The sequence below is a fragment of the Labeo rohita genome, chromosome 21 (genome assembly GCF_022985175.1).
Source record: "Labeo rohita strain BAU-BD-2019 chromosome 21, IGBB_LRoh.1.0, whole genome shotgun sequence".
In the NCBI taxonomy this organism is placed as follows: domain Eukaryota; kingdom Metazoa; phylum Chordata; class Actinopteri; order Cypriniformes; family Cyprinidae; genus Labeo; species Labeo rohita.
The window spans coordinates 4,746,318-4,772,928 of record NC_066889.1 but is presented as its reverse complement, the minus strand read 5'-3'; the positions used below and the strand labels follow the sequence as shown (position 1 = coordinate 4,772,928).

Sequence of the window (26,611 nt, the reverse complement as noted above, 5' to 3'; positions counted from 1 at the left end):
AAGTAATTAGAATTTAATTACATTTTTTCTCTGTAACTGTAACTAATTACAATTACATTTATTTTGTAATTAAATTACGGAATTCCGTTACATGTAACTAGTTACCTCCCAACACTATGTATGAATTATCTGCTTTGTTTTGCATCTGGTTGGTTACGTTTATCGAAAAACTACATTTCCCATGATGCCCTCCCACGACGTCATGCCCGCGTCGCTCGCTCTTGACGCACAATACGCGTCACCGTAGTAACTGGCCGAGCCGCTGTGCTGTGTCGATTAGCGCTGGAGAGGCGGAAGGGGCTGAGGGATTCTGTTATTATCGGTAACAGATATCCGAGTCCACCTGTGTTTTAGTGCGGACCGGACGACACGATATTGAGGCGGAGAGCCCCTGCTAAAGCGCCGAGATGTTGAATATGTGGAAAGTCAGGGAGTTGGTGGATAAAGCGTGAGTATGCCCGGGCTTTTGCTTTCTAAAGAGCTTGTGTGTCGATGCAGAGGCCCGTTACTTATAAAGGTGCGGATCCCGTGACGTCACACACCCTCAGCTGATCACGAGCACCACACGATTAATATAACATTATGATTTCTTTCATTTCACTGTTTTCAACCTATTTATGACCCCTTCCCGATCATGGGTTCTTATATTAAATTTACACAATTCCACGCTGTTTTGCACGCGTGTTTTTTCTCTGGGCTGTGTTTCAAACCACAGTGAGCTGTCTACCTAGGCAGCATCATTTGGTACGACAGGAGTGTGAAACAATTTGAGGCATAATAAGCGCGTTTTCCGTGATTATAATGCTCTCAGCATGTAGACTAGGTAGACTAGGTTTTCAGATATAGTCCACTTACCTTCTTGTCAACAGTGTTATTTCGCTAAAACATCTCACTTATAAGCAGAACATGCGCTTAAACGGTCTCTGACAGCATTTCTCCTTATCTTACATACAGTCACATATGTTTTATTTGTGTGTTTCTGTGTATAATGTTAAAGACCGTTTTGTTTAAATCTTATACAGTTAACCGGTTACAGGCCCGTTATACATGCTAGCTAATTAGCGTATTAGCTTAGCTTTAGTCACCACTATAAATTCGTATGGGGAATGGATAACGGTATCGCTCAAACTTAACGTTACAACTCAGACGTTGATTATGTCAGATTTGACGATTTAGCTGTCATCCCTAAAATTATGACGCCCAAATGACCTTAGTACTACCTGTGGGCCTTGTTTTTGTCCATCACGTTAGGTGCTCTTCACCTGAAATATGAATGAGGTTTAGTTCATTCCTTCAACTGATTTATTTTGCAAGTGATTGCAGAACTTTGTGGTGCAAACTGATGAGAAGAAACATTAACGTTAGTCTTGATTGTAAAACTAAACTAAACTTTATTTTTTATTATTGTGAGAACTGTGTTTTACTTCTTTGGTTTGCCTAATGAAACACTGCATGTCTTTATGCAAAAAGTTTCCAAAAAGTTAGTGCATGGCTAATGCATGCTTTATTCCTGGTCACAACCGAGCCAGTTGAAAACAAAACTGTCAACAATGAAGAAACATTTTATATATATAAAATTTAAGCAGTAGGTTATAGTGGAAAGCGGAAGATTGTTCAATTCTTTTTCACAAAATATACATGGAAAAAATGCATTATCCACCAACAAAGCTGTTGATTGACCAGTCAGCAAAACAATGCTTTACATACTCTGCAAAACAAGTGATAATTTCAAAATGGTCAATATTCACTTAAAATTAGACCCACTCACTAACTATTTATGTGGTACTGTTAATATGTCATCCAAAGACCAAAAACAGTTTAATCTTAATGTTTCATACTGTTACTAACATGGCTAATTGGCGAATTGCTTGAGACCTTTCATATCCTTTATAGCAAGTTGGAAAACCAGGAAAAAAGGTCTCTGAAAAATCTTTGCTGTGTTAACATGAGCCTAAATGTAAAACTGCAGTGAATACTAACCACACAATTTACGTTTTACCTTGTCTTTTACCTGGAAGTTTTCTTGTGTTAAATGTAGCACTTACTTTAATGTAATATAATGTAATTCTTATTACGTTCCTGTTTCTTATCAACTTTTTACCAATACTGGAAGGGTATTAACCTCTGCAAAGGTTGTAGAAGCATAAAAGGCAATATTTCTATGAATTTTGAAACCATAACAAGCTTTGGCCCCCTTTTGTAGCTCTTGTTAATTGTAAGACTACGCAAGACTAGATGTTTGCAGTATAGCTATAAAATGCAAAAATCAATATATTCATTATATATCTTAATTAATGCATTTGCTTTTCAAGATTGATTTTTTTTTTTTTTTTTTTTTTTTTTTTTTTTCTTTCAATCAGATGAACTATAAACTGAACTGTCATTGTTGCAGCGTACATTTAAAATGTTTAATGCAAGTAAAATTACATCATTTAAATAATTCTGAATAATAAAACACACTTTTGCCTTGTGGTTCAGGGGATTTTTTTAAATTATTTTTATTTTTTTGAAGTGGACCATTTGAAAGAACAGATTCTGAGAAATGCATTCAATTTACCCTTTCGGGCAGTACATATATTATTATGTTTTATGTTCGTGCTCTCAGTAAGAACTGCCCAAGCTGTTTTCCTGCTCATAATTTTTCAGACTCAATTTCTCTAGGTGTCTGTTGCACAAACAAGCCCTGCAGTGGAGTTACTGTAATGGATGCCACAGCTGAAGGCTTCTTTTTAGCATGCATGAATTCAGCTGAAAGGAGGTGGATATTGATATAGTTGGCCTTTTCATTGGCATTCATTGTGCATTGTCTGGTTAGGCTTCTTTGTTTGTCCTTGCAGTGTTACCCATGATAATAAATAAAAGAATCATCATTAAGTTTTATTAAGCTTGTTAGCTTGATGCAGGCAGTATTTGTTCCATTCAGTTTGATTGTTTGTGGCGCAAGTTATAATGTTGTGGTTTAGCATGGTGATGTTTCTAATTCATTTAGGGCTGGATAAATGGAATGTCTTGCTAGCTAATCGAAGGTTGACTGTTTAACTCTAAAAGCTTTTGGATGTACTCCCTTGGAGAGGAAATTCATTTTTAAATGTGTTGTGTTACGATTAACGGACTGACTCAAGTATGCATTGAATCTTCAGTATTGCAAGTACTGCAAGAGGCACTGTTAGTGGCATTTTCGTAAACTGTTTTGTACAGTCAGATTTGGTCATTGCAGTAAGTGTTTACATCACTCATATACTGCCCTGCAAAACCAAAATGCAGTATCTGCACAGATTGTTGCCCTGATTTGCGGTGTGAATGAGTTGACAAAGTCAGAGCCAGTCTGCAGAGCTGACAGATTGTTGTGTTCAGAACAGCTTGATGGTTTGATATTTTGTATTGTCGGTAAAAGTTGTGTAGTGTATTCAAATTCGCAATAAAAATACAGAGATTTATATAGTTTTTGGAAGTGGTATCGATTACGTTGCTGGTTATCAGTTTGCCAAAGCAGAGTTTTATGTCTGTTTGGCAAAACTGAGGTGGTGGGGAGTGATGACTTTTTTGGTAATCCACCAACATTTCAACAAACTACAGATGAGAATCATAAATTAGGCTTAAATCCACCCAAACTAAACAGTCCGGGACATTTCCAGCAGGAAAAGTGTCACGCTATGTTAATTTTCCATTTGTATGCCAAGTCATGACGTTATTACACACACTTGATTATGATAACTGCACTATTATATGATTAAATATTTTAATAGGAAACAGCTGATCATTCCAACTTTGTATTTTTTGTCTTTTCAAATGTTGTTTTCACCTGTGGTGTCTCAAGAAGGTACGGTTAGTGCACACTTGAACTTGCAATAAGCTTGTGGTTTGTGGCTGGAACACGCGAGAGTGGAAATCATTCTACTCATTCAGAAAGGACTTTGTCCAAACCCTATTTTGAAGTTATTTGCTCTGTTGGATTTCAACAAGATTGGTTACAGAAGTTGTCTTACACTTACTTAATGTGTCAGCATCAGTGCTTCCAGGAAAATTAAAGTTGCTCCACTGTTTAAGACAAAGGTGTGAGACTGAATATTTGGATTCATTTCTTCTTATTTGCAGTTGATCAATGCATTTCATCCACATGTGGTTTTGTTTCTTCTTAATAATAGAATTGTGTTTTAGTCTTTTCTACTAGACTATCATTCTACTATAAAGTCGATGTGACTATCACTAAAATTTGTTTATCACTGCACATAAACAATAGCAGCTGGACAATTCCACTCAATTGTAAATAAAATTACAGAGCAAAATAGTTTTCCTACTTTAACCATCATACAGTTTGGGAAAATAAATGATTGTTATCATTTTTAGCACCATTCCAATCACAGTGTGTCATCTCATCTTGATGCCAATCTGCATGAGTTGCACATACAGCATCTGGTTAAATAACATTTACCATTTGATTTCAGTGGGAATGTCTTAGAGGTCAAAGTCTGCTGGTTTGAAAGCATTTTAGATTGATCATCACGAAAGTGTTGTATTCAGAAATAACACAACTGTAATGGAGAACTGTCATATCTGTGATGCTTTTTCCACATTAATGTACATTCTGTGGCATTTCTGCATTTCCATTTACACAGTTCTTGTGAAACATGCAATTTTATAGAACTCGTTAAAGAAAAAAGATTGAACCGAACCCATTAAGCAGCTCTGTCGCTTCTTAGCAAGACTTACAATGGTTTTGAGCAGCCCAGTTACCTGGGTTGGCATCTTTTGACCTTAGCATTGATGAGACACCCAGAAACAGAAGAAATGGACATACCCATATTGTCTACAGACCTGCAAATACTGTGAAAAAGCTTTCTAAGAGAGAAGCTTAACCCTAATATATCCAAAAATGAAAAATAAACCCAACCTCTAACCTTATAAAAATAAAATAATAGGGCTGTCAAATGATTAATCGTGATTAATCACATACAGAATAAAAGTTTGAGTTCGCCTAAAATATGTGTGTGTACTGTGTGCAATTATTATGTATATATAAATACAAACACATTCATGTATATATTGAAGAAATATTTACAAGTGTATGTATTTATTATAATTTTTATAGAATTTACATTATATATAAATAAAAATATTTGTACATTAATAACATATTTCTATTAAATATATACATTCAATTGTGTGTAAATGTATAAGCATAATAATTACACACAGTACACACACATTTATTAGGCAAACTCAAACTTTTATTTTGTATGTGATTAATCACGATTAATCGTTTGACAGCCCTATAAAATAATAATAAATTAAACATAAAAACAGTCAAACATTTTATAATGCATAATTAACACAAACAGCAGTTATAGGGACTATAAACAGACCTAAACATTTGATATATCAAGGATAGATCTGAGAATCAAAGAGTAATAATGCTGAAAAAATTATTCTGTTTATTGCTTGTAATTTTTTTCTTTAATTGTTTGCTAGTATATAGCTATGTTTAGTTATTTGCTACAGTGTTGGGGGTAACACATTACAAGTAACGCAAGGTACATAATAATATTACTTTTTTCAAGTAACTAGTAAAGTAACGCATTACTTTTGAATTTCTAAGAAAATATCTGAGTTACTTTTTCAAATAAGTAACGCCAGTTACTTTTTTCACCATTTATTGATTGACAAGTCTCCTGTCGGGAAATTAGGAGTACACATGATGTTACTGTATTCTACACTAAATGTGAATATGCATTAATTTATCTTACTCACAAAAAACAGATTCAGTATTCCTCAAAATGAGTGCAAACAGTGAAATGCAAACTCAGAATATGATGCAACCCTGCAATAATTAAATGTTAAATAAAACAAATATCCTTTATGTATTTAATACCATTTTATTAACCAGTGTCTTTGCTTCTGACCTTCGATGATGCAATTCAACCATACTAATAAGCAAAAATTACTTTAGATAAACTAACATTTGTGCTTCCTTTTTTTTTTTTTTTTTTTAATAGCTGAAGAGTGATCTCCTGCATAAATGTACTTTTCTTTCAGCCTGAGGTGAATTAATTTCACTTTTGGTGTAAAAGAGCTTTTACATTAGAATTGTTTTATATTAAAAACAAAGAAGCAAGCCCTACCCAGATTTAAAAAGTAACGCAAAAGTAACATAACGCATTACTTTCCATAAAAAGTAACAAAGTAACGTAATTAGTTACTCAGGGAGTAATGCAAAATTGTAATGCATTACTTTTAAATGTAACTTTCCCCAACACTGTTTGCTACATACAACTTTTAAAGGATTATTTCACTTCCAGAATAATAAAAAAATGATAATTTACTCATCCCCATGTCATTCAAGATATTCATGTCTTTCTTTCTTCAGTCGAAAAGAAATTAAGGTTTTTGAGGAAAATATGTTGAAGTTCCAAATTGCAGTTCCAGTTCAGCTTCAAAGGAGAGGTCACGTTAACCGAAAATTCTCCATCTTTGACGGAAAAATCTAAGGGCCATTCATCATTTTGACAGATTACATTGAGGATGATCTAATGAAAATTTTAGCTGTAATTTCCACCTCTGTCCAGTTGGTGGCGAGTGTGCTGCAGTCTGGCAGCAGAGCAAGGGGATACAGAACAAAAAGGAAACTATCATGAATCTACGATCTATCACACCACATTAAAGAGCACCAAAACGGTATTTATTGCTTGAATTTCCTAAGGAAATGGACAGAAATTGAAATCTGAGACTTCGTTTTATATCAAAAGTAACACAAAGCTATCCTATTGCTATTTTTTGGAAGGAAGACGTTTACCCAGCCCTATGTTTACCCAGCCCTAGCGTATTTTTTAAACACTGCGCTGTCGTCCTGTAGGTTCGTGATTAAAAACGAAAATGTGAACAAAAATAAAAGGAATTAAATGTGTTATTCTAATTTAAATATAAAAATTAAAATGACGGGTAATAATAGATTATGACGAAATTTTTACGACCCTGTCCGTCAAAATGACGGACAATGTTAAAGTCTAGCCCAGCCTCTGCTTCAAAGAGTGCTACACGATCTCAGCCTAGAAATAAGAGTCTTATCTAGCAAAAGTTTTTTTTTTTTTTTTTTTTTTCTAGCAAAACAAATTTATGTACTTTTTAACCACCAATGAACATCTCGCACTAGCTGTGCGATGTGCATATTCACTTCATGCATTACGTAATCACGTTGGAAAGGTCAGGCATGGTTAGTTCTTCATCTGCATACCTTAGTTTAAAAAGGGCGAAAAACTCCATCTTATTTTCTTGTTGAACTTTACAGTCGTCCAACATCGTTGATTTATCTTTTTTTTTTTTTTTTTTGTACAGGGTGTTTGACTTACTTTGCATGTTCACTTTGTAAACACTGTGTCGGTACTTCCGCCTACGTCACTCATTTCATAATCACCTTTCCAATGTGATTATGTAATCCATGAAGTCGAGCAAGACAAGCATTTGTAGCTAAGAAGTATATTAAATAATTTTTTTTTTTTTTTTTTTTTTAATACAGAAAATGACTGATCATTTCGCTAGATAAGACCCTTATTCCTCAGCTGGGATCGTGTAGATCTCTTTGAAGCTGCATTGAAACTGCAGTTTGGCTTTTCAACCCGCTGGCTCCTATGAAGTTGACTATGGAGAAAAATACTGGAATGTTTTCCTCAAAAAAGCTTAATTTCTTTTTGACTGGTGAAAGAAAGATTTGAACGTCTTGGATGACATAGGGTTGAGTAAATTATTAGGGATTTTTTATTCTGAAATGATCTAATCCTTTAAGTAGTTAAATGTCCACTGAAGTGCCTTGAAACATGCAGCATTATTCTATGTGGTGACATAATTTCAACTAAAACAGGAAAACAGGGCACGACATATTGATCAGCCCCGCCCCCTTTTTTAAAATAGCCAATAGCGTTTAATTTATATCAGCTTGGCCACTGGGTAAAGCCGCATTTGACAGCTTATGACAGCCACAGTCTAATAGATTTCCCTCTAGATTCAATATCAAACTCTTACTAAAACAAAACGGTGATCTTAATCATGCTTTGGCTGTGTAGTTTTGAGTCTTTAGTATATGCCGACTCGCGTATATCATCCACTCCCTGCGATCGCGTCTCTGGACCTGAGCCAAAGTCCTGAGTAGACTGTGCGTGCTGCTGCGGTTCGCCTGGCACAACACGAAACCAGACCTTATTTGCCCCAATCGAAAGCATATTTACACTGTCTGAATCGTTCCCTATCTCCTACACTGAGCACTACATGCCATTCACAGTACAGAAAATACTAACACTGTGAACAAGTGACCGATATCAGCCACAGCTTCAACGTCTATTTATAGTGTAGGGGGTGGGACGTTTCGGATTCTAGAGCGCATTTGATTAGACAGAAAGTTTGATGAGAAGCTGAAGTGCAGCGTGATGTCGTTGAAAATCGTGAAATCGTTGATCCGTATTGGCGGAAGGGAGAGACTGTAAGTTTTGAATGCTTATATCTTGTAAATGCGAATTTTGTCATTGTTTTGGAGCACACTACTTTATAGATAACTGTAAGGCTAACATATTTATACTAAAAGCCAAAACACTTTAATTTTGATTTCATGGGGACTTTAAAGCTGTTGAACTTTTGAACTGTTATTTATCTTTGGTGTCTAAAGTGTTATCAAGAATTATTACATTGCACTGCTTTTTGGTGTTGTTACAACACTAATTGCCCTTGTATGTACTTACGAAAGAAAAGAGAGAGAATGTGATGCTTTTATGTAATCAAATTAGTTACCATTTGACCTGTAATTAAATTGAATCATGAAGGAAAGGTAGTCAGCAGGTAGTCATACTAAAAGTATGTTGTCTTTAAAGATGCCTTTTTAGGCAAAAATTGAAAGCAGCTTCATGTGTAAAGAATTTGAAAAAAAAAAAAAAATTAAAACAAACTTCATTCAGTATTGAGAACTGTCAATAAAACAAGTTCCATCATATATTTAAAATGAAATATTTCATCCATATATATGTTTGTTTGGCGTTGAGCAAAGAACCCAGTGGTAGCCTCAACTCAGAATCACTCGTCTCTACAATTCACATCTCTTGGGACTTCTTTCCCTAGCAAACTTTACCTTGTCCAGGTATCACGCCTTTCATCTCTTAGCTGGTGCTTTCGTTCGCTCTCCATCATACTTATTATAAACCGCCACCATCCTCATCTCCATTGTAAAGCTTTATCCAGACCTTTGCTTCCCTCTGAAGCTCTAGGTAGTCTTTTTAGTCTGAGGTGGCGGAGAAGGAAAGCTGCAACCACTCAGAGAGCTTTCATGTTTGGCGTCTTGAGTTTGTTGTGGGTTTTTCGCAGGCCATAGCTCCACAGTGAATGTGTAAGTACACCCATTCATTCTAGCGAAGGAGAGAATAAAAGAAGTGGAGAGTAAATCTCGGCAGGCCCGTAGAACAAAGAGGCTGCGGATGCAAAGGATGGCAAGACGCCCCTACGCCTGTCTGTGCCCCCTTCTCTTTGTGCAAAAGAAAGCCTGCCTCTTCTGCTTTTGTCTTTCCTGCATATTGAATATTCCAGTGGAATATGTGCAGCACAGTACACAGCACCGTGCGTGTGTCTGGAATGTATTTATTATGTGTGTGTGTGACTGCTCTACAGGCCGCTTGCTTGCATAAACCGACATCATTCATTATTCAGTTGCCTGAGATTTTTCTTGTAATCTTAGGCCAACTTTGCAGCTCTCTGTCTACGTGCTTGAATCGCATCGATTGCCAATCCCACTATCGTGAACTCTTGCTTGTCATTGAAACAGCCAAAAGAATAGACTCGACCCCCTGATATCAACTTTGCAAGTTTGTTTGCCAGTGAATTTACTACTTTTGTGCCTGATTGATGATTTTAATTTAAATGTTTGCCTTTATTAGGCTGTATACGTTTCTTAAATTAAAATAAATGAATAAATAGAATATTAAAATTTGTTATGATTTCTGAAGCATCATGTGACACTGAAGACTGGAGAAATGCTGCTAAAAATTCAGCTTTTTATCACAGGAATAAATTACATTTTAAAATATATTCAAATAGTAAATAGTTTTTTCAAATTAAAATGCTTCACAATATTACGTTTTTTTTTTTTTTTTTTTACTGTATTTTGATCAAATAAATGCATCCTTGGTGAGCATAAAAGGCTTTATTAAAAACATTTAAAATTCACAATGTTGCCAAACGTAAACTGCCGTTCAAAAGTTTGATCAGTAAGACTTGTAATGTTTTTAATGAATTCTCTTATACTCATCAAGGCTGCATTTATTTGATCAGAAATACAGAAAAAAAGCTGTAATATTGTGAAATGTTAAAATAATGGTTTCTTTTTTAATATACTTTAAAGTATAATTTATTCATGTGATGCAAAGCTGAATTTTCAACACCCATTGCTCCAGTCTTAGGTTTCACATGATCCGTTAGAAATCTTTCTAATATGCTAATTTATTATTATTATTATTATTATTATTATTATTATTATTATTATTATTATTATTATTATTATTAATTGTGCTGCCAAATATGTTGAACCTGTGATACTTTTTCAAAAATTCCTTTATTAAGAAAAAGTTCAAAAGAACAGCATATAAATCTTTTCTAATATTGTAAGTGTTTGCAATTACTTTTTATCAATTTAACACATAATTGCTAAATAAATGTATTAATTTCTCTCAAAAAAAGAATAATAATATATTATTAAGGAATAATAAATAAATAAATAATTTACTGACCCCCAAACTTTTGAATGGTAGTGTTGTATATTGTAAGAAAAGATTTCTATTTTAAATAAATGCTGTTCTTTTTAACTTTTTATTTATCATGAAAAAAACATTAAGCAGCACAACTGATAATAAATCAAAATATTAGAATGAGATCTGAAGGTTCATGTGACACTGAAGGTTAGAGTAATGATTCTGAAAATTCAGCTTTGATCACTGGAATAAATTAGATTGTAATGTATATTAAAATACAAAAACTGTATTTTACATTGTAATAATATTTTACAATATTATTTTTACTGTGTCCTTTATCAAATAAAAAGCCTTGATGAGTATAAGAAACTTCTTTAAACAAACAAACAAAAAAAAAAACATTAAAAATCTTACTGATCCCAAACTTTTGAACAGCAATGTACATAAAGATAAACCATTTATGATCATACAAGAGTTGTAAAATATCACACAGTAAAACTGTCCCGGTTATCTTACCTTGGAAAAATATATTTCACAACTTTTTGTTAATTATTATTAGTTTTTTAATTATGATTAATCACTTGCATGTATGCAAAAAAAAAAAAAAACGGGGAAAAAGAATAGATTTTTTTTTTTCTTGATCTTTCATACTTTTTTACATAATTTTTTTGTCTTTTACATCAGGGCTGTTACAACTCCATGTGTATTGTTAATGTGCAATGAATAATATCTTTAAATCACAAAAATGTATTACAGAATGTAGTTGACTGTTGATTCTAGTGCATAGCCATCAAAAAACAAGAAGTTGCATTATCTCAACTTTGCGTTGTAAAAAAAAAAAAAAAAACAAAACACTAGAAGCCCTTCTTTATTAATTAATTGTGCCTTAGAAAAAGACATTTTTTTAGAAATTGATTAATGGGTTTCATGAAATATAAGCAGAGTGAGTTTGTAAATAGGCCTACATAATATTTGTATGTAAATTGTATGATTTGAATGTGACGATTTGCATGCTGATAGATTTATGGTCATTTTACATATTCATTTTGCTTGCATGTTGTGAATAAGGCCCAAAGGTTGTATCTGCACAGTCCTGCTCAACATACAGATACATGATGTAATGAAGCTGTTAGATGAATGTCAGTGTGGCTTTTTATGGAATAGTGCTGGTTAAGCAACTTAACATCCTTCCTTGCCAGCTGCCACACAATTAGTTCCATCTTTCAGTCATCGAGACCATATGTGCAGCACTGGCCTCCATCTGAATTGCCTGAATTACTTGAGGAATTTTGAGGTTTTGTTTTTGAAAGTGTTTACAGATTGAATTTGCTCTGCCATTAAGTCAAACCGATTCATTGGAAAGACCACACCACCCCCGAAGCCTGAAAGTGACGCAGATGAGCGGTTGCCAGTTTTTGCTGAAGTCATTGATTTGGCTCAGACGTGATTTTTGGCTCTCTGACTCTTCAAATGATTGCAAATCAACTGCGTTGTCTTTCCAGACCACCTGCTTCCACGTTCCAGCGGGATGCATGTTGCCCACCTGCCAGCATTCCTGTTTTTGCTGCACATCATCCAGCACCACTAGACTCTCTGTAATAACTTCCAGAAGTTCACTTTCACTCTCCCACCCTCTTTGCCCTTTGGGATTGTGAGAGTAAGGCGGAAAAAGCCACATTTTCACATTAGTAATGATTATGGAAAGTGTTTGCAGCTGTTTTGAGAGTTAGTATGATAAACATCCGCCGAGCGCCACCTCTGCAGTCTTGTAGTGCGTGCGGTTCTGATTTCAAGTATGTCATTTTCAGATGATGTGGCATTGATCTATGATTTAGAGGCTTTGCCCATGTTGATTGTCTTTTAGTAGGATGCACTGTTTAGTCTGGTCTAAAGGCCAGGTCACAAGAGGCCATCATTGAGCATCTGTTAGCCTAGCTTTTGCAGAGCGTTCCACTCTGTTGGCATTAGTTAGACATTCATTTGCAGCTTTTTGGCCAGAGCTTGTTGAATGGGTGGCAGAGGGTGAGTAATTAATGATAGAATTTTAATTTTTGGGTGAAGGAGGAAGGAGGGTCTTATCTAGCGAAACGATCGGTTGTTTTCAGTAAAATAATAAAATGTTATATACTTTTTAATGTCAAACGCTCGTCTTGTCTTACTCTGCTTGAACTGTTTTTTTCCGGTTCATGACAGTTAGGGTATGTAGAAAAACTCCCATCTCATGTTCTCCCTCAACTTCAGAATCGTCCTATATCGCTGTTTTACCTTTTTTGTTAAGGGTGTTTGATCTTCTTTGCTTGTTCACTTTGCAAAGACTGGGTCAGTACTTCTGCAGCGATGTAGGATGACTTAGAAATGATTTTTGAAGTTGAGGGAGAAAATACGATTGGAGTTTTTCGACATACGTCTTTAGCCAGAATACACAGAGTTCAACGAGAGCAAGGCAAGACTGGCGTTTGAGAATAAAAAGTATTTAAATTGTATTTATTTTTAAATGAAAATAACCGATCGTTTCACTAGATAAGACCCTTCTTCCTCGGCTGGGATCGTTTACAACCACATTTGGGATCGTTTGATGCCGCATTTAAACTGCATTTTGGAACTATAGGCTGTAAATATATTATTGGATTTTTTTGAAGTTTTTTGTTGATCTCACAAGGTGCTGTGAGAACTGTTGGATCTATGTCGCCGAAAAAGTATTCATGTCATTCCCAACTCATGTTTTCTTTTTATTGTGGAGCAAGATGGACAAAGATGATGTATGTGTGACTGCATTCTTCTAAAGTCATTTTGCGAGTCATCATTCGAATGCAGGAACCAATGATGTTTGATGTTGAGATGTCGAACCTGGTCTGACACATCTTGAGAAGTCTTGTTTGATTGACATTTGGAAGCTATGGTGAAGAGAAAGCTTTTTGCTTCAGAAGGTTTGAAATATAGCACAACAGCTGCATATGGAACACTTTTATGATGTCTTTTTTTTGAGCTGTCGGGCTGGGCGATAAACAGTGTCATAATCGAGATAAAGTTTGTTGTTCTTGATAATAAGCTATGGATATTTTTACTCAAAATGGATTAATCTAACAGCCTATCACACAGCAAAAATAAACATGACAGCAGTCAGTGCATGTTGCTAATATATTTAATTTTTGATGGGAATGAAAACACTTGTGCTGTTGTTTAATAACATACCGATTAGCTGATGAAATGTCTTTCTGACAAAATCTTTTAGTAGATGAAAACTTTTTAAAAGTTTTGTTTTTATGTAGTACGCAACATGGTGAAAACTGTAAGTCAGTCCTTACAACCTCATTTTCATCAGCATTAAATTCGATATGGCATCTAACCTGAACACATGTGCTACCTCAAATATACAGGTGCATCTCAATAAATTAGTATACTTCATAAGACCAATAAAAAACATTTTTAGTGAATTGTTGGCCTTCTGGAAAGTATGTTCATTTACTGTATATGTACTCAATACTTGGTAGGGGCTCCTTTTGTTTTAATTACTGTCTCAATTCAGCGTGGCATGGGGTGATCAGTCTGTGGCACTGCTGAGGTGGTATGGAGCCCAGGTTTCTTTGACAGTGGCCTTTAGCTCATCTGCATTTTTTTTGGTCTCTTGTTGGAAACTTTACACTGGACTTCAGGCAACTTGGGCTATGAGCTTCTCCACCCTTCCTCCAGACTCTAGGACCTTGATTTCCAAATGAAATACAAAACTTGCTCCATTTCTTCTTCTCCTTAGCTCAGGTAAGACGCCTCTGACATTGTCTGTGGTTCAGGAGTGGCTTAACAAGAGAAAAACGACAACTGCAGCCAAATTCCTTGACACGTCTGTGTGTGGTGGCTCTTGATGCCTTGACCGCAGCCTCAGTCTACTCCTTTTGAAGTTCACCCAAATTCTTGAATCAGGGCTGCAGTTCTCTCGGGTTGTGCATCTTTTTCTTCCACACTTTTTCCTTCCACTCAACTTTCTATTAACATGCTTGGATACAGCACTCTGTGAACAGCCAGTCAATAATTCAATGTTTTGTTGTAAATTAGTTGTTATATTTTAATTTGATTACATTTTAAAATATTGATTAAATAGTCAAAGTTTTTTTTTAATTTATCTCATTACATGTTTGTATTTAATAATCCATCTTTTTCCTGAGTAACCGTTGAGTGGCGCCATAATGGATTCCTTTAAACTTCCTTTCATGTTCCGGTCTTCATAGAAATCCATGTTAAAACGGGGTAAAAAGATGGGCTGAATTGAAACTTTTTTTCAATATAACCAAATATAAAGACATACGTAAGTTTAACGTTATATTACCGGCTCGGAAAATATGTTAATTTGACTATAAACACCAGAGACCGTAAATGTAAAGCACCGTTCCAGTCAGGCGAGACTTTCAGAAAAACGAGGATGAAACGCACATAAAAAAAGGACAACACAGAATTTAGAAAAAAATAATGTGGATTTAATGGGGCCTTAAATTAATACTCTGTGAAGTTTAATTGTGAACAGACAAGTTATGTTTATATTAATTCAAGGTCTAACAAACATATGGCAGACATTTCCTTTTCCATTAAAGGGGACATCAGATGCCAGTTTTCCCCAAGGTGGTATGATTCTTTAGGGTCTTCATGAAATGTCTCCAAAATACTTTTGGTTAAAGGTAACCTATTATGCCCCTTTTTACAAGATGTAAAATATGAGGGTGGTGCTTAAGGAGCCCATGCTCCAGCAATAGTGGTGCTGGCTTTTGCAAATAAACATTTCACTATTAGTGCAAGCATGTTATCTTTACAGAACATTTACGATCATTCTAGTTCATCGCTCTATTTTAATGCACGTTTTGAATTATCGCATCAGAAATGAGGGATGGAAACGGCAGATTTGAAATAAAAATCCCGTAATTTGCAAAGAAAAATTTACGCTCGCTTGAGGTGGTTTTTTACTTTTACAAAAGGCTTAATGTGAATAATGGAAGATTAAATTCCTCTGTGCGCATCAAAAAAGTCATGTGACTTTGTGCTATGGAGCAGAAAAACCTGACTAACCAGCTGGCCGATCTCGTTCCACAGCATCGGTAATATTGTTATAGTCATTCTGAAATGCCCGAGCAAAGTATGTCATCACAGGATTTCTGTATAATTGCCTCTTATACGACTGCGTTCCCAAATAGCAGGCATGCACATCTGAAAGCAATGACCGCATTTATTTTATTTTGTCTGCTCGCTCTGAGGCACAAGTAATGTATTAGATATGAAAATGATCATATTCAGTGCCTTCTTTTACTTTTCTTAGTGATTTAGTGCCAGTTTATTAGGAAGTGACTATTTTGTTCTCTTTGACTCTTTGGATGGAAATGGTGCTTGTTCACAAATATTTTATGCAATTTTCTGCATAAGTTAAATTCGCAACTTTGGATGAAAACCTGGCTAGTGAAAACAGGCAGAGACTTATGGTAGCTTTAGCAACATTAGCCTTAAAGAAGCTCATTAAGAACGGCATTTTGATACTTTGTGTGATACTTGCTTTGTCTGGAGCTGTTGTTAGCGCACAAAGCGTTGGTACCACAAGAAACCCGTAATGGTGGACTGCTGCTTCTCACATAGGGCTGTGTCTATGCTAATAGGGCAGAGATGAGTGGGCATTTCTCCCTACCTTGGCTTGTTCTGAGAGACTGGTTTATGATTTATTGGGATTATAAAAATGATTGGGTGGATTTTTACCATTATAGGCTAGGCAATAGGAAAATTTAAATTGTTTAGGTTTTTGGGGGATAAAAAAAGGATTAAAAAAGGATAATATTTTTGAATATATTGCCCAGTTTCGATTGAATGGAAAGAGCAGCTAGGCTATTCTGTGAAACATCTCCTATGGGTCATAAGTTTTGAAATGACATTATGGTGAGGAGAGAAAGATCAGTTTGGTTAAAGGATAATTTTTTAGGTAAACAATTTAGTTTAAAAATTTTCTAGGATGTGGAAACTTGGTTTCAAAGGTTAAGAAATGGTTTTGCATAAACCATCTTCCAACCCTGTTAAACAGTAAGTGCTATGTTTTTGTTGAATGGTCATCCTGTGGTGAATTGTCAGTATGGTATTTGACCCGTGATCGGCTTGAGCTAAAACTAGATGTTTTATTCTAAGTCCATTTGACTTATTCTCTAAATTAGGAGCACCAGATCATCAATTTTATTTTTATTCCCAAATAAAGGTACATCATTTCATTGTCATGTCCTCCTACGCTTCCTCACATCTGAAGTTTTGAGGGAAAACAAACAAGTTTGACATGAGCTTTAATCTTAATGATATGCCTACTCACAATTTCCTCCTCTTTTTCTGGCGTCTACCTGTAAAAGTGGTCTACAAGTTGGGTTATTGCTTGAATCTATAGGGCTAGGAACAAAATTATCCATGGGACATTCTGTATTAGACCACAAAGTTTGGCTAGCTTAGTATCTGTCGTTAAGACTTTGCATGACACAATTTATAAAATATGTAAATCATACTTTGTTTGTAGAGAAACTATTCTATATCTTCACCATTCAAAACTGTAATATTACTAATTTTTTCCATAAGCTGACAGGTTTATCTACAACAGTCTCAACAAATTGGTTTAGTCTCAAGAATGTTCGGTTTAACATTAAACAGAGCTGTCTGTACAGTTTTTTACACCAGGTTTCATCTGAACACATTTAAACCTTTGGCAGCTCGTTCTCTCCTACGAGTCCAAAATACCAGAACTGACCGTCTCAAGAGAGTTTGTTTTATTTCAACACCTCTATGTGCAACAGTATATTGACGTGCGTGTCTGTGTGTGGTTGCCTGGTGTTTATTTGTGGTTCTTTGTTTTTCAATGTTTCCCAGCACCAATGTTGTGATGAACTACTCAGAGATAGAGTCCAAGGTTCGAGAAGCCACCAATGATGACCCCTGGGGCCCATCGGGTCAGCTCATGGGTGAGATTGCCAAGTAAGTGCTCAGCCTGCTGGGTGGTGCGAGAACTATGTGTTTCCCTCAGTCTTCAGGCATTCACTGACTCTACTCTAATTACCGCAAGACATTTGTGTAGAGTAATTATCTCATCATTGATGGCTGATGATTTCAGTTGCTTTGTGTCATGCCTTTGACTTGAGATCGTCTGAAAGTTTATTCGTTACATCCTCATGTCGTATTTTAGATTTGTTTTTAAGTGTCTTGTGTGAAATTACTGTGAAAACACAGAAACACAGTGGATGGTTAGGCAGTGTTTTAATATGCTGAACCCTGATAGAAACCCTGTGTTACTGTCAACACATTTTTCCTAGGAAACACAAAAATAACAAATAATACTTAAAAGAAAAAAAGCTTAAAAATATGGGAAAATATGCCAATATCTTTAGAGCTGTTTAGTTTGTCATTGGTAATAATTCCTGTTTTTGACAGGATGAAAAACATGACATATTATACAATAAATTTTAATAAATCAAACAAAATTGCTACTACATATCAGCCAGGCCATTTCAGAATCACTGCATTTTATTTAGTAGTTCCACTGAAAGAGAGAATATATATATATATATATATATATATATATATAATATTTTATAATTATTATTATTATTATTTTTTAATTAAACAAGAGGACTACCCATGTCTGATGCTTGGAGCCCAATTTTACCCCTGATTACAAAACCTTATATTCGTATTTAAAGGAGAAGTCCACTTCCAGAACAAAAATTTACAGATAATGTACACACCCCCTTGTCATCCAAGATGTTCATGTCTTTTTTTTTTTCTTCAGCCCTAAAGAAATTATTTTTTGAGTTGGTATGGTATGGTGCCCAGATTTTGAACTTCCATAATGCAGTTTAAATGCGGCTTCAAACAATCCCAGATGAGGGTGAATGGTCTTATCTAGCGACGCAATCAGTTATTTTCATTTTAAAAAAATACATTTTAAATACTTTTTAATCTCAAACGCTCATCTTGTCTTGCTCTGCCTGAACTCTGTGTATTCTGCCTCCAGACAGTTAGGGTATGTCGAAAAACTCCAATCGTATTTTCTCCCTCAACTTCAAAAATCATTTCAAAATCATCCTACATCGCTGCAGAAGTTCCAACCCAGTCTTTGCAAAGTTGCAACATGCAAAGAAGATCAAACACCCTTAACAAAAAAGGTAAAACTGTGATGTAAGATGATTTTGAAGTTAAGGGAGAACATGAGATGGGAATTTTTCGACATACCCTAACTGTCATGAACCGGAAAAAACAGTTCAGGCAGAGTAAGACAAGACGAGCGTTTGACATTAAAAAGTATATAAATTGTATTATTTTTCTGAAAACAATCGATCATTTCGCTAGATAAGACCCTTCTTCCTCGGCTGGGATCGTTTACAACCGCGTTTGGGATCGTTTGAAGCCGCATTTAAACTGCATTTTGGAAGTTCAAACTCGGAGCACCATATATATGTTTTCCTCAAAAAAACATGATTTCTTTACGACTGAAGAAAGAAAGACATGAACATCTTGGATGACAAGGGGGTGAGTACATTATATGTAAATTTTTGCTCTGGAAGTCGACTTCTTCTTTAAAGGGGTAGTTCACCTAAAAATTAACGTTTTGTAATTAATAACTCACCCTCATGTTGTTCCAAACCCAAAAGACCTTAGTTTATATTCAGAACAGTGATTATGATTTTATGAAGCTATGAGAATACTTACCTTCATAAATTTCAGGTTGAACCGCTGATATCACATGGACTATTTTATCGATGTCCTTACCACCTTTCTAGGCTTTGAATGTGTCAGTTGCATTGCTGTCTATTAAGGGTCAGAAAGCTCTCGGATTTCATAAAAAAAGTATCTTAATTTGTGTTCCGAAAATGAATGATGTAACTGGTTTGGTGTTTGGAAATGAATGACAGAATTTTCATTTTTGGGTGAACTAACTCTTTATTACAGCTTTATACCTTTATACCTATATCAGTGAACATAATACAAGCTTTAAAAATGTTTTTATCCATTTAATATGAAGTCATTGTACATAATGTGACTAATCCACATGATTGCAGATCCACGTTTATGTACGAGCAGTTCCCTGAAGTTATGAACATGCTTTGGACTAGAATGCTGAAAGACAACAAGAAAAACTGGAGAAGAGTTTACAAGGTACAGTGCACTGCTCATCTTGCATCATACCAGATATTGTCCAACTCATTGGCCCAGCCTGTAAATCGGTCTATTGCTCGTTTTCATTCATTTCTTCACACAAAATAATGTGTGGTTCCATATGTGGTCACACTTCATAAAACACCCATGCTTCATTGAAAATGGTTCTATTTCAATAGTTCAGCTGAATCTAGTTATCTAAATGTGTAATGGAATATTTAAGGGTATCAAACATCTGTAGCACATAGACAGTAATGACTTTTTCACCTATTATCTACCCAGAATTGTGCATTTAACTCTTATAGATGCTTGTTTTGGAAATATCCCTAATAAATACACTCTTCCATGTGTGCAGGCCTTATTACTATTAGCGTACCTCATCAGAAACGGGTCAGAGCGGGTGGTCACCAGCGCCAGAGAACATATCTATGACCTGCGCTCTTTGGAAAATTATCATTTTGTAGGTAAGTTTACATACACTACCAGTCAAAAGTTTTAAAAACGGTAATATTTTTTAATGTTTTTTTAAAGAAGTCTCTTCTGCTCACCAAACCTGCATTTATTTGATCCCAAGTACAGCAAAAACAGTAAAATTTGGAAATATTTTTATTATTTAAAATAACTGTTTGTCTGTTTAAATTTATTTTAAAATGTAATTTATTCCTCTGAGCAAAGCTAAATTTTCAGCATCATTACTCCAGGCTTCAGTGTCACATGATCCTTCAGAAATCATTCTAATATGCTGATTTGCTGTTAAAGAAACGTTTCTTCTTCTTCATGTTCTTCTTCTTATTATTATTGTCGATACATTTGTGTATAATTGTTTTAAGTCAATAAATGTCAGTATAATTTTTTTGAGGAGAATTTATAGGAATGAACTTTGATTTAGCAAGGATGCTTTAAATTGATCAAGTGATGAGAAAGACGTTTATAATGCTACAAAATATTTCTATTTCAGATAAATTCTATTCTTCTGAACATTCTATTAATCAAAGAAACCTGAAAAAATTCTGTTATATTCTAAAAATTCTATTCTAATTACCTGTTTTCAACATGTTTTTTTGAGCAGCAAATCAGAATATTAGAATGATTTCTGAAGAATCATGTGACTGGAGTAATGATGTTAAAAATTCAGCTTTGAAATCACATGAATACTTACATTTTAAAATATATTCAAATAAAAAAACGTTATTTTAAATGTTAAAAATATTTCAAAATTGTACTGTTTTTGCTGTACTTTGGATCAAATAACTGCAGGCTTGGTGAGCAGAAGAGACTTTAAAAAAAAAAAAAAAAAAAAAAAAAAAAAGTGAGAGAGAGAAATCTTGTTCAAAAACTTTTGACTGGTAGTGTGGATGAAAAGGTCATGAAGAGGAATTACATTGAGAAAATGTTTGTTAATCTTTGAAAATCTTTGGTGTGGAATTGTTTGCTTTGACCTAAAAACATTGATTTGTTTATTATCATAACCCAAATATAACTCAACACCCAAGTGACACTTTCCCAGGTGTCAAGCATACTGGACATAGCCTCATGCTCTTGGGTTGCTCTCCAACAGAAAGGCCATGGAAACCTTATCTGTACAATAGATACAAGAAATTTTGTTTGTTAAATTTTGGAGATGTAACAAAATGTTAAAATAAAAGTATTAAATTATTTCTGAAGACACTATGTCTTTAAGCTACATTTGTCTGATAAGTGAATGACGAAGCAGGAACAAAAATGACAGAACTTCGTAGTGTGTTGGTTTCCTTTTTGTAGCTATTTTTAAGCTCTGTGCCTTGTTCTAAATATGTTTCAAAGACACTGTGGCTTTTCAAAAGTGATTTGTTTAATTTTTCATCACTTTACACACGCACAGTCATATACTGTGACGATTCATGAACACTAGCACATCAGTAGCTTTGGTTTCGTTTCGGTATCCAACCCAAAAGGTTTGCCTTCACACCAGTGTATTTCTAAATTTGTATTCAGTTAATATTTAATTAGGCAAACAACACAAAATCATTTTGCAGCCTACCAAGGCTGCAGGTTTTTGTAGGACATCCATGCAGTAAATCTCAATAGCAAAGTTCTGGCATTACCAACAAAGAAATGTTTACTACGGCACCATCTTATCTGATCAAATTTTAACCACTGAACTTTTTGTCTTGGGTCGCATTCTGACATTTGGTGCTTTTTCTTACTGTAACCTTTATTTATATAGTGCTTTTAAAAATACAGATTTTGTCAAAGCAGCTTTACAGTAATGGGAAAATAGTGTGTTGTTAATGGAAATGGACAATAGTAAACACTGTATCTAATGGAGGTTTGCAAAAACAAGAAAAATGGGCCAAACAGTTCCATATGACTTGACATGCTCTTTTCTGTTTTGCTAGATGAAAATGGGAAGGACCAGGGCATTAACGTACGGCAGAAGGTGAAAGAAATGGTAGAGTTTGTTCAGGACGATGACCGGTTACGTGAGGAGAGGAAGAAAGCCAAGAAGAATAAAGACAAATACATTGGAGTATCTTCTGACAGCATGGGAGGCTTCAAACAAAGTAACTGTAAGTGATCAAATGTAGAACATTTGAAAGCGTTTCTAAATTTGAAAGTGAGTGGTTTCTATAACCACTAGTGCCACCAAATGGAATTGCGACTGTTTGTCAGACATTTTCTGAACAGACGTTTTGCTGTCTGCTGTTCATTGGATAAACAGATTGTTGTGACCCAAAAACATGATTAATGTTATTTGAGACATTCCTGGAATATGGGCAAAAAATACTCTACCAGTCAAAAGTTTTTAAACCGTAAGATTTGTATTGTTTTTTTTTTTTTTCTTCTTCTTTTTTTTTTTTCTTCTGCTCACAAGCCTGTATTTATTTGATCCAAAATACAGCAAAAACAGTAAATTTTTTAAAATAACTGTTTTCTATTTGAATATATTTTAAAATGTAATTTATTCTTGTAATTAAAGCTAAAATTTCAGCATCAATACCCTAGTCACATGATCCTTCAGAAATCATTCCAGTATGCTAATTTGCTGTTCAAGAAACATTTCTTCTTCTTCTTCTTCTTCTTCTTCTTCTTCTTCTTCTTATTATTATTATTATTATTATTATTATTATTATTATCATTATCATTATCAATATTTAAAACAGTTGAGTACATTTTTATTGAAATTATAGAAATTAATACTTTTATTTAGCAAGGATGCTTTTAAATGTGATGATAAAGAAATGTATAATGTTACAAAAGACTTCTATTTTAGATAAATACTTTTCTTCTGAACTTTCTATTCATTCAGGAAACCTGAAAAAAATTATACTACACTGTTTTCAACAACAACAACAACAACAATAATAATAATAATAATAATAATAATAATAATAATAATAATAATAATAATAATAATAATAATTATAATACATGTTTCTGAGCAGCAAATCAGAATGTTAGAATGATTTCTGAAGGATCATGTGACTTTTTTTAATGGTTAAATTCTATATTATAATTATAAGTCTAATTAATTAAAACTATGAAACTTAACATAAATGTATTAAAAGTTTAACAAAAAATACATGTTTAGGGCCCTATGAAATGTTTTATTTTTTCTCACCTTCTGTTTTATTGTTACCAAATTGTTTAATTATGTCTAATTATTTAAGGTTTATTTTTACAATATTTTTACAATATTTACATTATTCTGTTTATCAATTGAAGGCATAAAATATGAATTTATTGATCTTTTAATCAAATTAACATTAAACAAACTTTATTTTTCAAAATTAAAACATAAAAAAGAAATATTGTGTGATTATTCCTTGTAGTAATATTACGTACATTTTACTTAACAATAGTAATATATGTCTTCAAGTTAAACCAGACTTTATTCTGACGGGCTGCTGTAAATACCTGTACATTTCTATGTGTATATGATAGAATGATGAGTTTTTTCTCTCCAAAAAAACTGTAAAATGCTCATTAAGAAACTTCAGAGCATTTCTGGAAATTTTATTCATGTATTTATGTCCTCATTTGGCAAGACAGCAGACACTGAAATCAAGTGCACATCAGTATGTGTGTAGTCACAACCGTGCGTCTGCGCAGTTCACACATACGGAGACATGCAGAACATGAACCATTCATATTTAAATAGTCTCTTGCTTAATATTTAGAGATACTAGTCTGTATCGCGATTTGATTTAAGTGTAATAACCTACTTTTGATTAATTCTTCCAAACCTTGAAAAATTCCGTGACATTCTGCGATATACAGTAAATTCTGTTTTTATGAAAATTTCAGTTGAATTTCCGTCCGTGATATTTTTTTTTTTTTTTTTTTTTTTTTTTGAATTCACAGGAATAAATTACATTTTAAAATATATTCAAATAGAAAACAGTAAATTTAAATAGTTAAAATTTAAATAGTAAAAATATTTCAACCTTTTACTGTTTTTGCTGTACTTTGGATAAAATAAATGCAGGCTTAGTGAGCAGCACTTCTTTAAAAAAAGAAAAAAAATCTTACGGTTCAAAAACTTTTGACTGGTAATGTATGTCTGCTAAACTGGTTATGCCTACATCATTAATGACTTAACAGTCTGACAGCTTCTTACACCAGTATGCATGGTGCAAATGCATGCCAAAATAATCTGCTCTAAATTAATATCAGTATACTAATATTTCCCAAGCAAACATTTCAGAGACAGTAAAGCATGTGTTATGTAGAAATCGGATGTTCACCAAAAAAAAAAAAGTGAGAGAGATTGCTGATGCTCTCAGGAGTTCGTATAATAGTTATTTCGGTCAGGTACTTTTTGTTATTATTATTTCCTAAATGTGGTGATTGTTCTGGTGGGTTAATTGGTAATCAAATAAACCAAGAAATTCCCTTTGGTCAAAGGTCATTTTGATGCATTATTTTCATCTCTTGAAACTGTGATTGACCCCAAAAGTGAGCTGCTTTGTCTGTATACTGTAGGCGTCCCGCAGGGATTTGTTTTAGGTCCTCTGAAGTTTTCTCGCGTAGTGAGGAAAATTCCCCCTGGACTCCCTTCTTCCCACGACTGATCTTTTGATTAGAGCTGTTTTGATTTCAGGGCTATCACTTTTTCAACTTTGCTCACTGCATCATTTGCTGATGTTTATGATCAGGTTAGAAGAAATAATCAGATCTCTGCTTTTTGTATTACATGTTTTCTCTTAGAGCTGTCTAATCAAGTCAAGATGCCACGTCCCTTGTCATGTCATTAGTGATGTTACTTGTGTGCATAGTCAAAAGATTGTGCTTGGTTTCTGCTTTGATTTGCTGCACAGATTTCTCTCTTTATTAGCTGTACTACAGTTTCAGATTGCCAATTAATGATGGCATGGCAATGATGGATTTGTTTTGATGGAGAAAGATAAAAATGCCACAGGGTCAAAGGGGGTAGGCAACTTGATTTTAAGTTGTACTTTAAGTTTTTTGAGTTTTTAGTCAGGTGTATTTTTCATGCTTTTTGAAATTAGAATAGCATTTGTGTGCAAGTGCATCAAGGGTGAAAATTTTCAAAAATTACATCTCTTCAGTATGTGGTGCAACAATGCAAAAACCTTTGTCTTCTTGAAGTCGTTGTTCTTTTCATCCCAAAACACACTAACTTTCTATGTAAATTAGTCATTATGGTTTCCACCTCAATCAAGGATACACGTGGGTCCTTAAAATGTCTTAAATTCAGTTTTATCACATTTGAGATGACAAAAAAAAGTCTTAAATATACAGGTACTTGAATATCCTAAATGTCTTCTTTATGTCCTGCACATAATGCTTTGCTTTTGGTGTACTTCGAAAACAGTCAATAAATATGTAACTAATTCTGTATCCACATTCTCAGCGGGAGAACGGTTTGATCCTGAATCTAAAAGCAAATGGGACGAGGACTGGGACAAAAACAAAAGCAGCTTCCCGTTCAGTGAAAAACTTGGGGAGATAAGTGACAAAATCGGAAGCACCATTGATGACACCATCAACAAATTCCGCAAGAAGGAGAGGGATGACTCACCAGACCGTATCAGGTATGTGACGAGTTTTCAGTCACCATAGAATGAAAAGCTATGAACGTGAAGTAGCAGAAGATCTTTTCTTCCATATTGTTATCTTAATGAAGCAGTTTATCGGTTTATTGGCTCCTCACTTAAAAAAAATTTAGGAGCACAGTCAAAATTTTAGGAGCACTAATCAGTAATCAAAAAATCTGTTAAAAAATTAGCCTTCCCATCACGAGGTGATATTTGATTCCTTAAAGTGATTTTTACCTTTGCAATGGCATGTCATCTTATGTAAAATTTTAAAAATATATATGTTATAAGTTTAAACAACAGAATAAGAACAAGTAGAATAAGAATAAGTTACCAATCAAATTAAATCAGCATTAACAAAATAAATTTGTACTACAGAGGTGACACAGAAGAACACAGTATAAAATTGTGAATATAGAAATATTAAATGATTTAAATAACTGAAAAGATATTTTAAAAATGAAACTAAAACTGCCAGTAGGTGGCGGCAAGTCACTGATTTAATTACTGAATCATTTATTCATTTGATTCGTTCGAGCGACTGATTCATTCCGGAATAAAGCAAGTGACTCTCTTTATGAATGGGAAATTGAATCATGGACTCAATAGATTCTTTTAAAAACGCACGTTCATTCATAAGCGAAACACCGCTGTGTTTGAATTTAGATGCGCAGCGGCTCAGTTTCTAACTATTTTGGACGACAA

At 34.2% G+C, this 26,611-nt stretch overlaps 1 protein-coding gene across 1 annotated transcript in view; it reads left to right on the top strand.

Annotated features, from left to right (window-relative positions):
- Positions 1 to 249: 249 nt before the first annotated feature.
- The window catches only part of clint1b (clathrin interactor 1b), a 39,509-nt gene continuing 13,147 nt past the window's right edge, over positions 250 to 26,611 (top strand). Inside the window, exons 1-6 of the mRNA XM_051093360.1 lie at positions 250 to 448; positions 17,583 to 17,687; positions 19,769 to 19,865; positions 20,221 to 20,329; positions 22,244 to 22,414; positions 25,723 to 25,903. Coding sequence (XP_050949317.1) covers positions 408 to 448; positions 17,583 to 17,687; positions 19,769 to 19,865; positions 20,221 to 20,329; positions 22,244 to 22,414; positions 25,723 to 25,903 — 704 coding nt within the window. The 5' untranslated portion in view covers positions 250 to 407. The remainder of the gene's footprint in view (positions 449 to 17,582; positions 17,688 to 19,768; positions 19,866 to 20,220; positions 20,330 to 22,243; positions 22,415 to 25,722; positions 25,904 to 26,611) is intronic.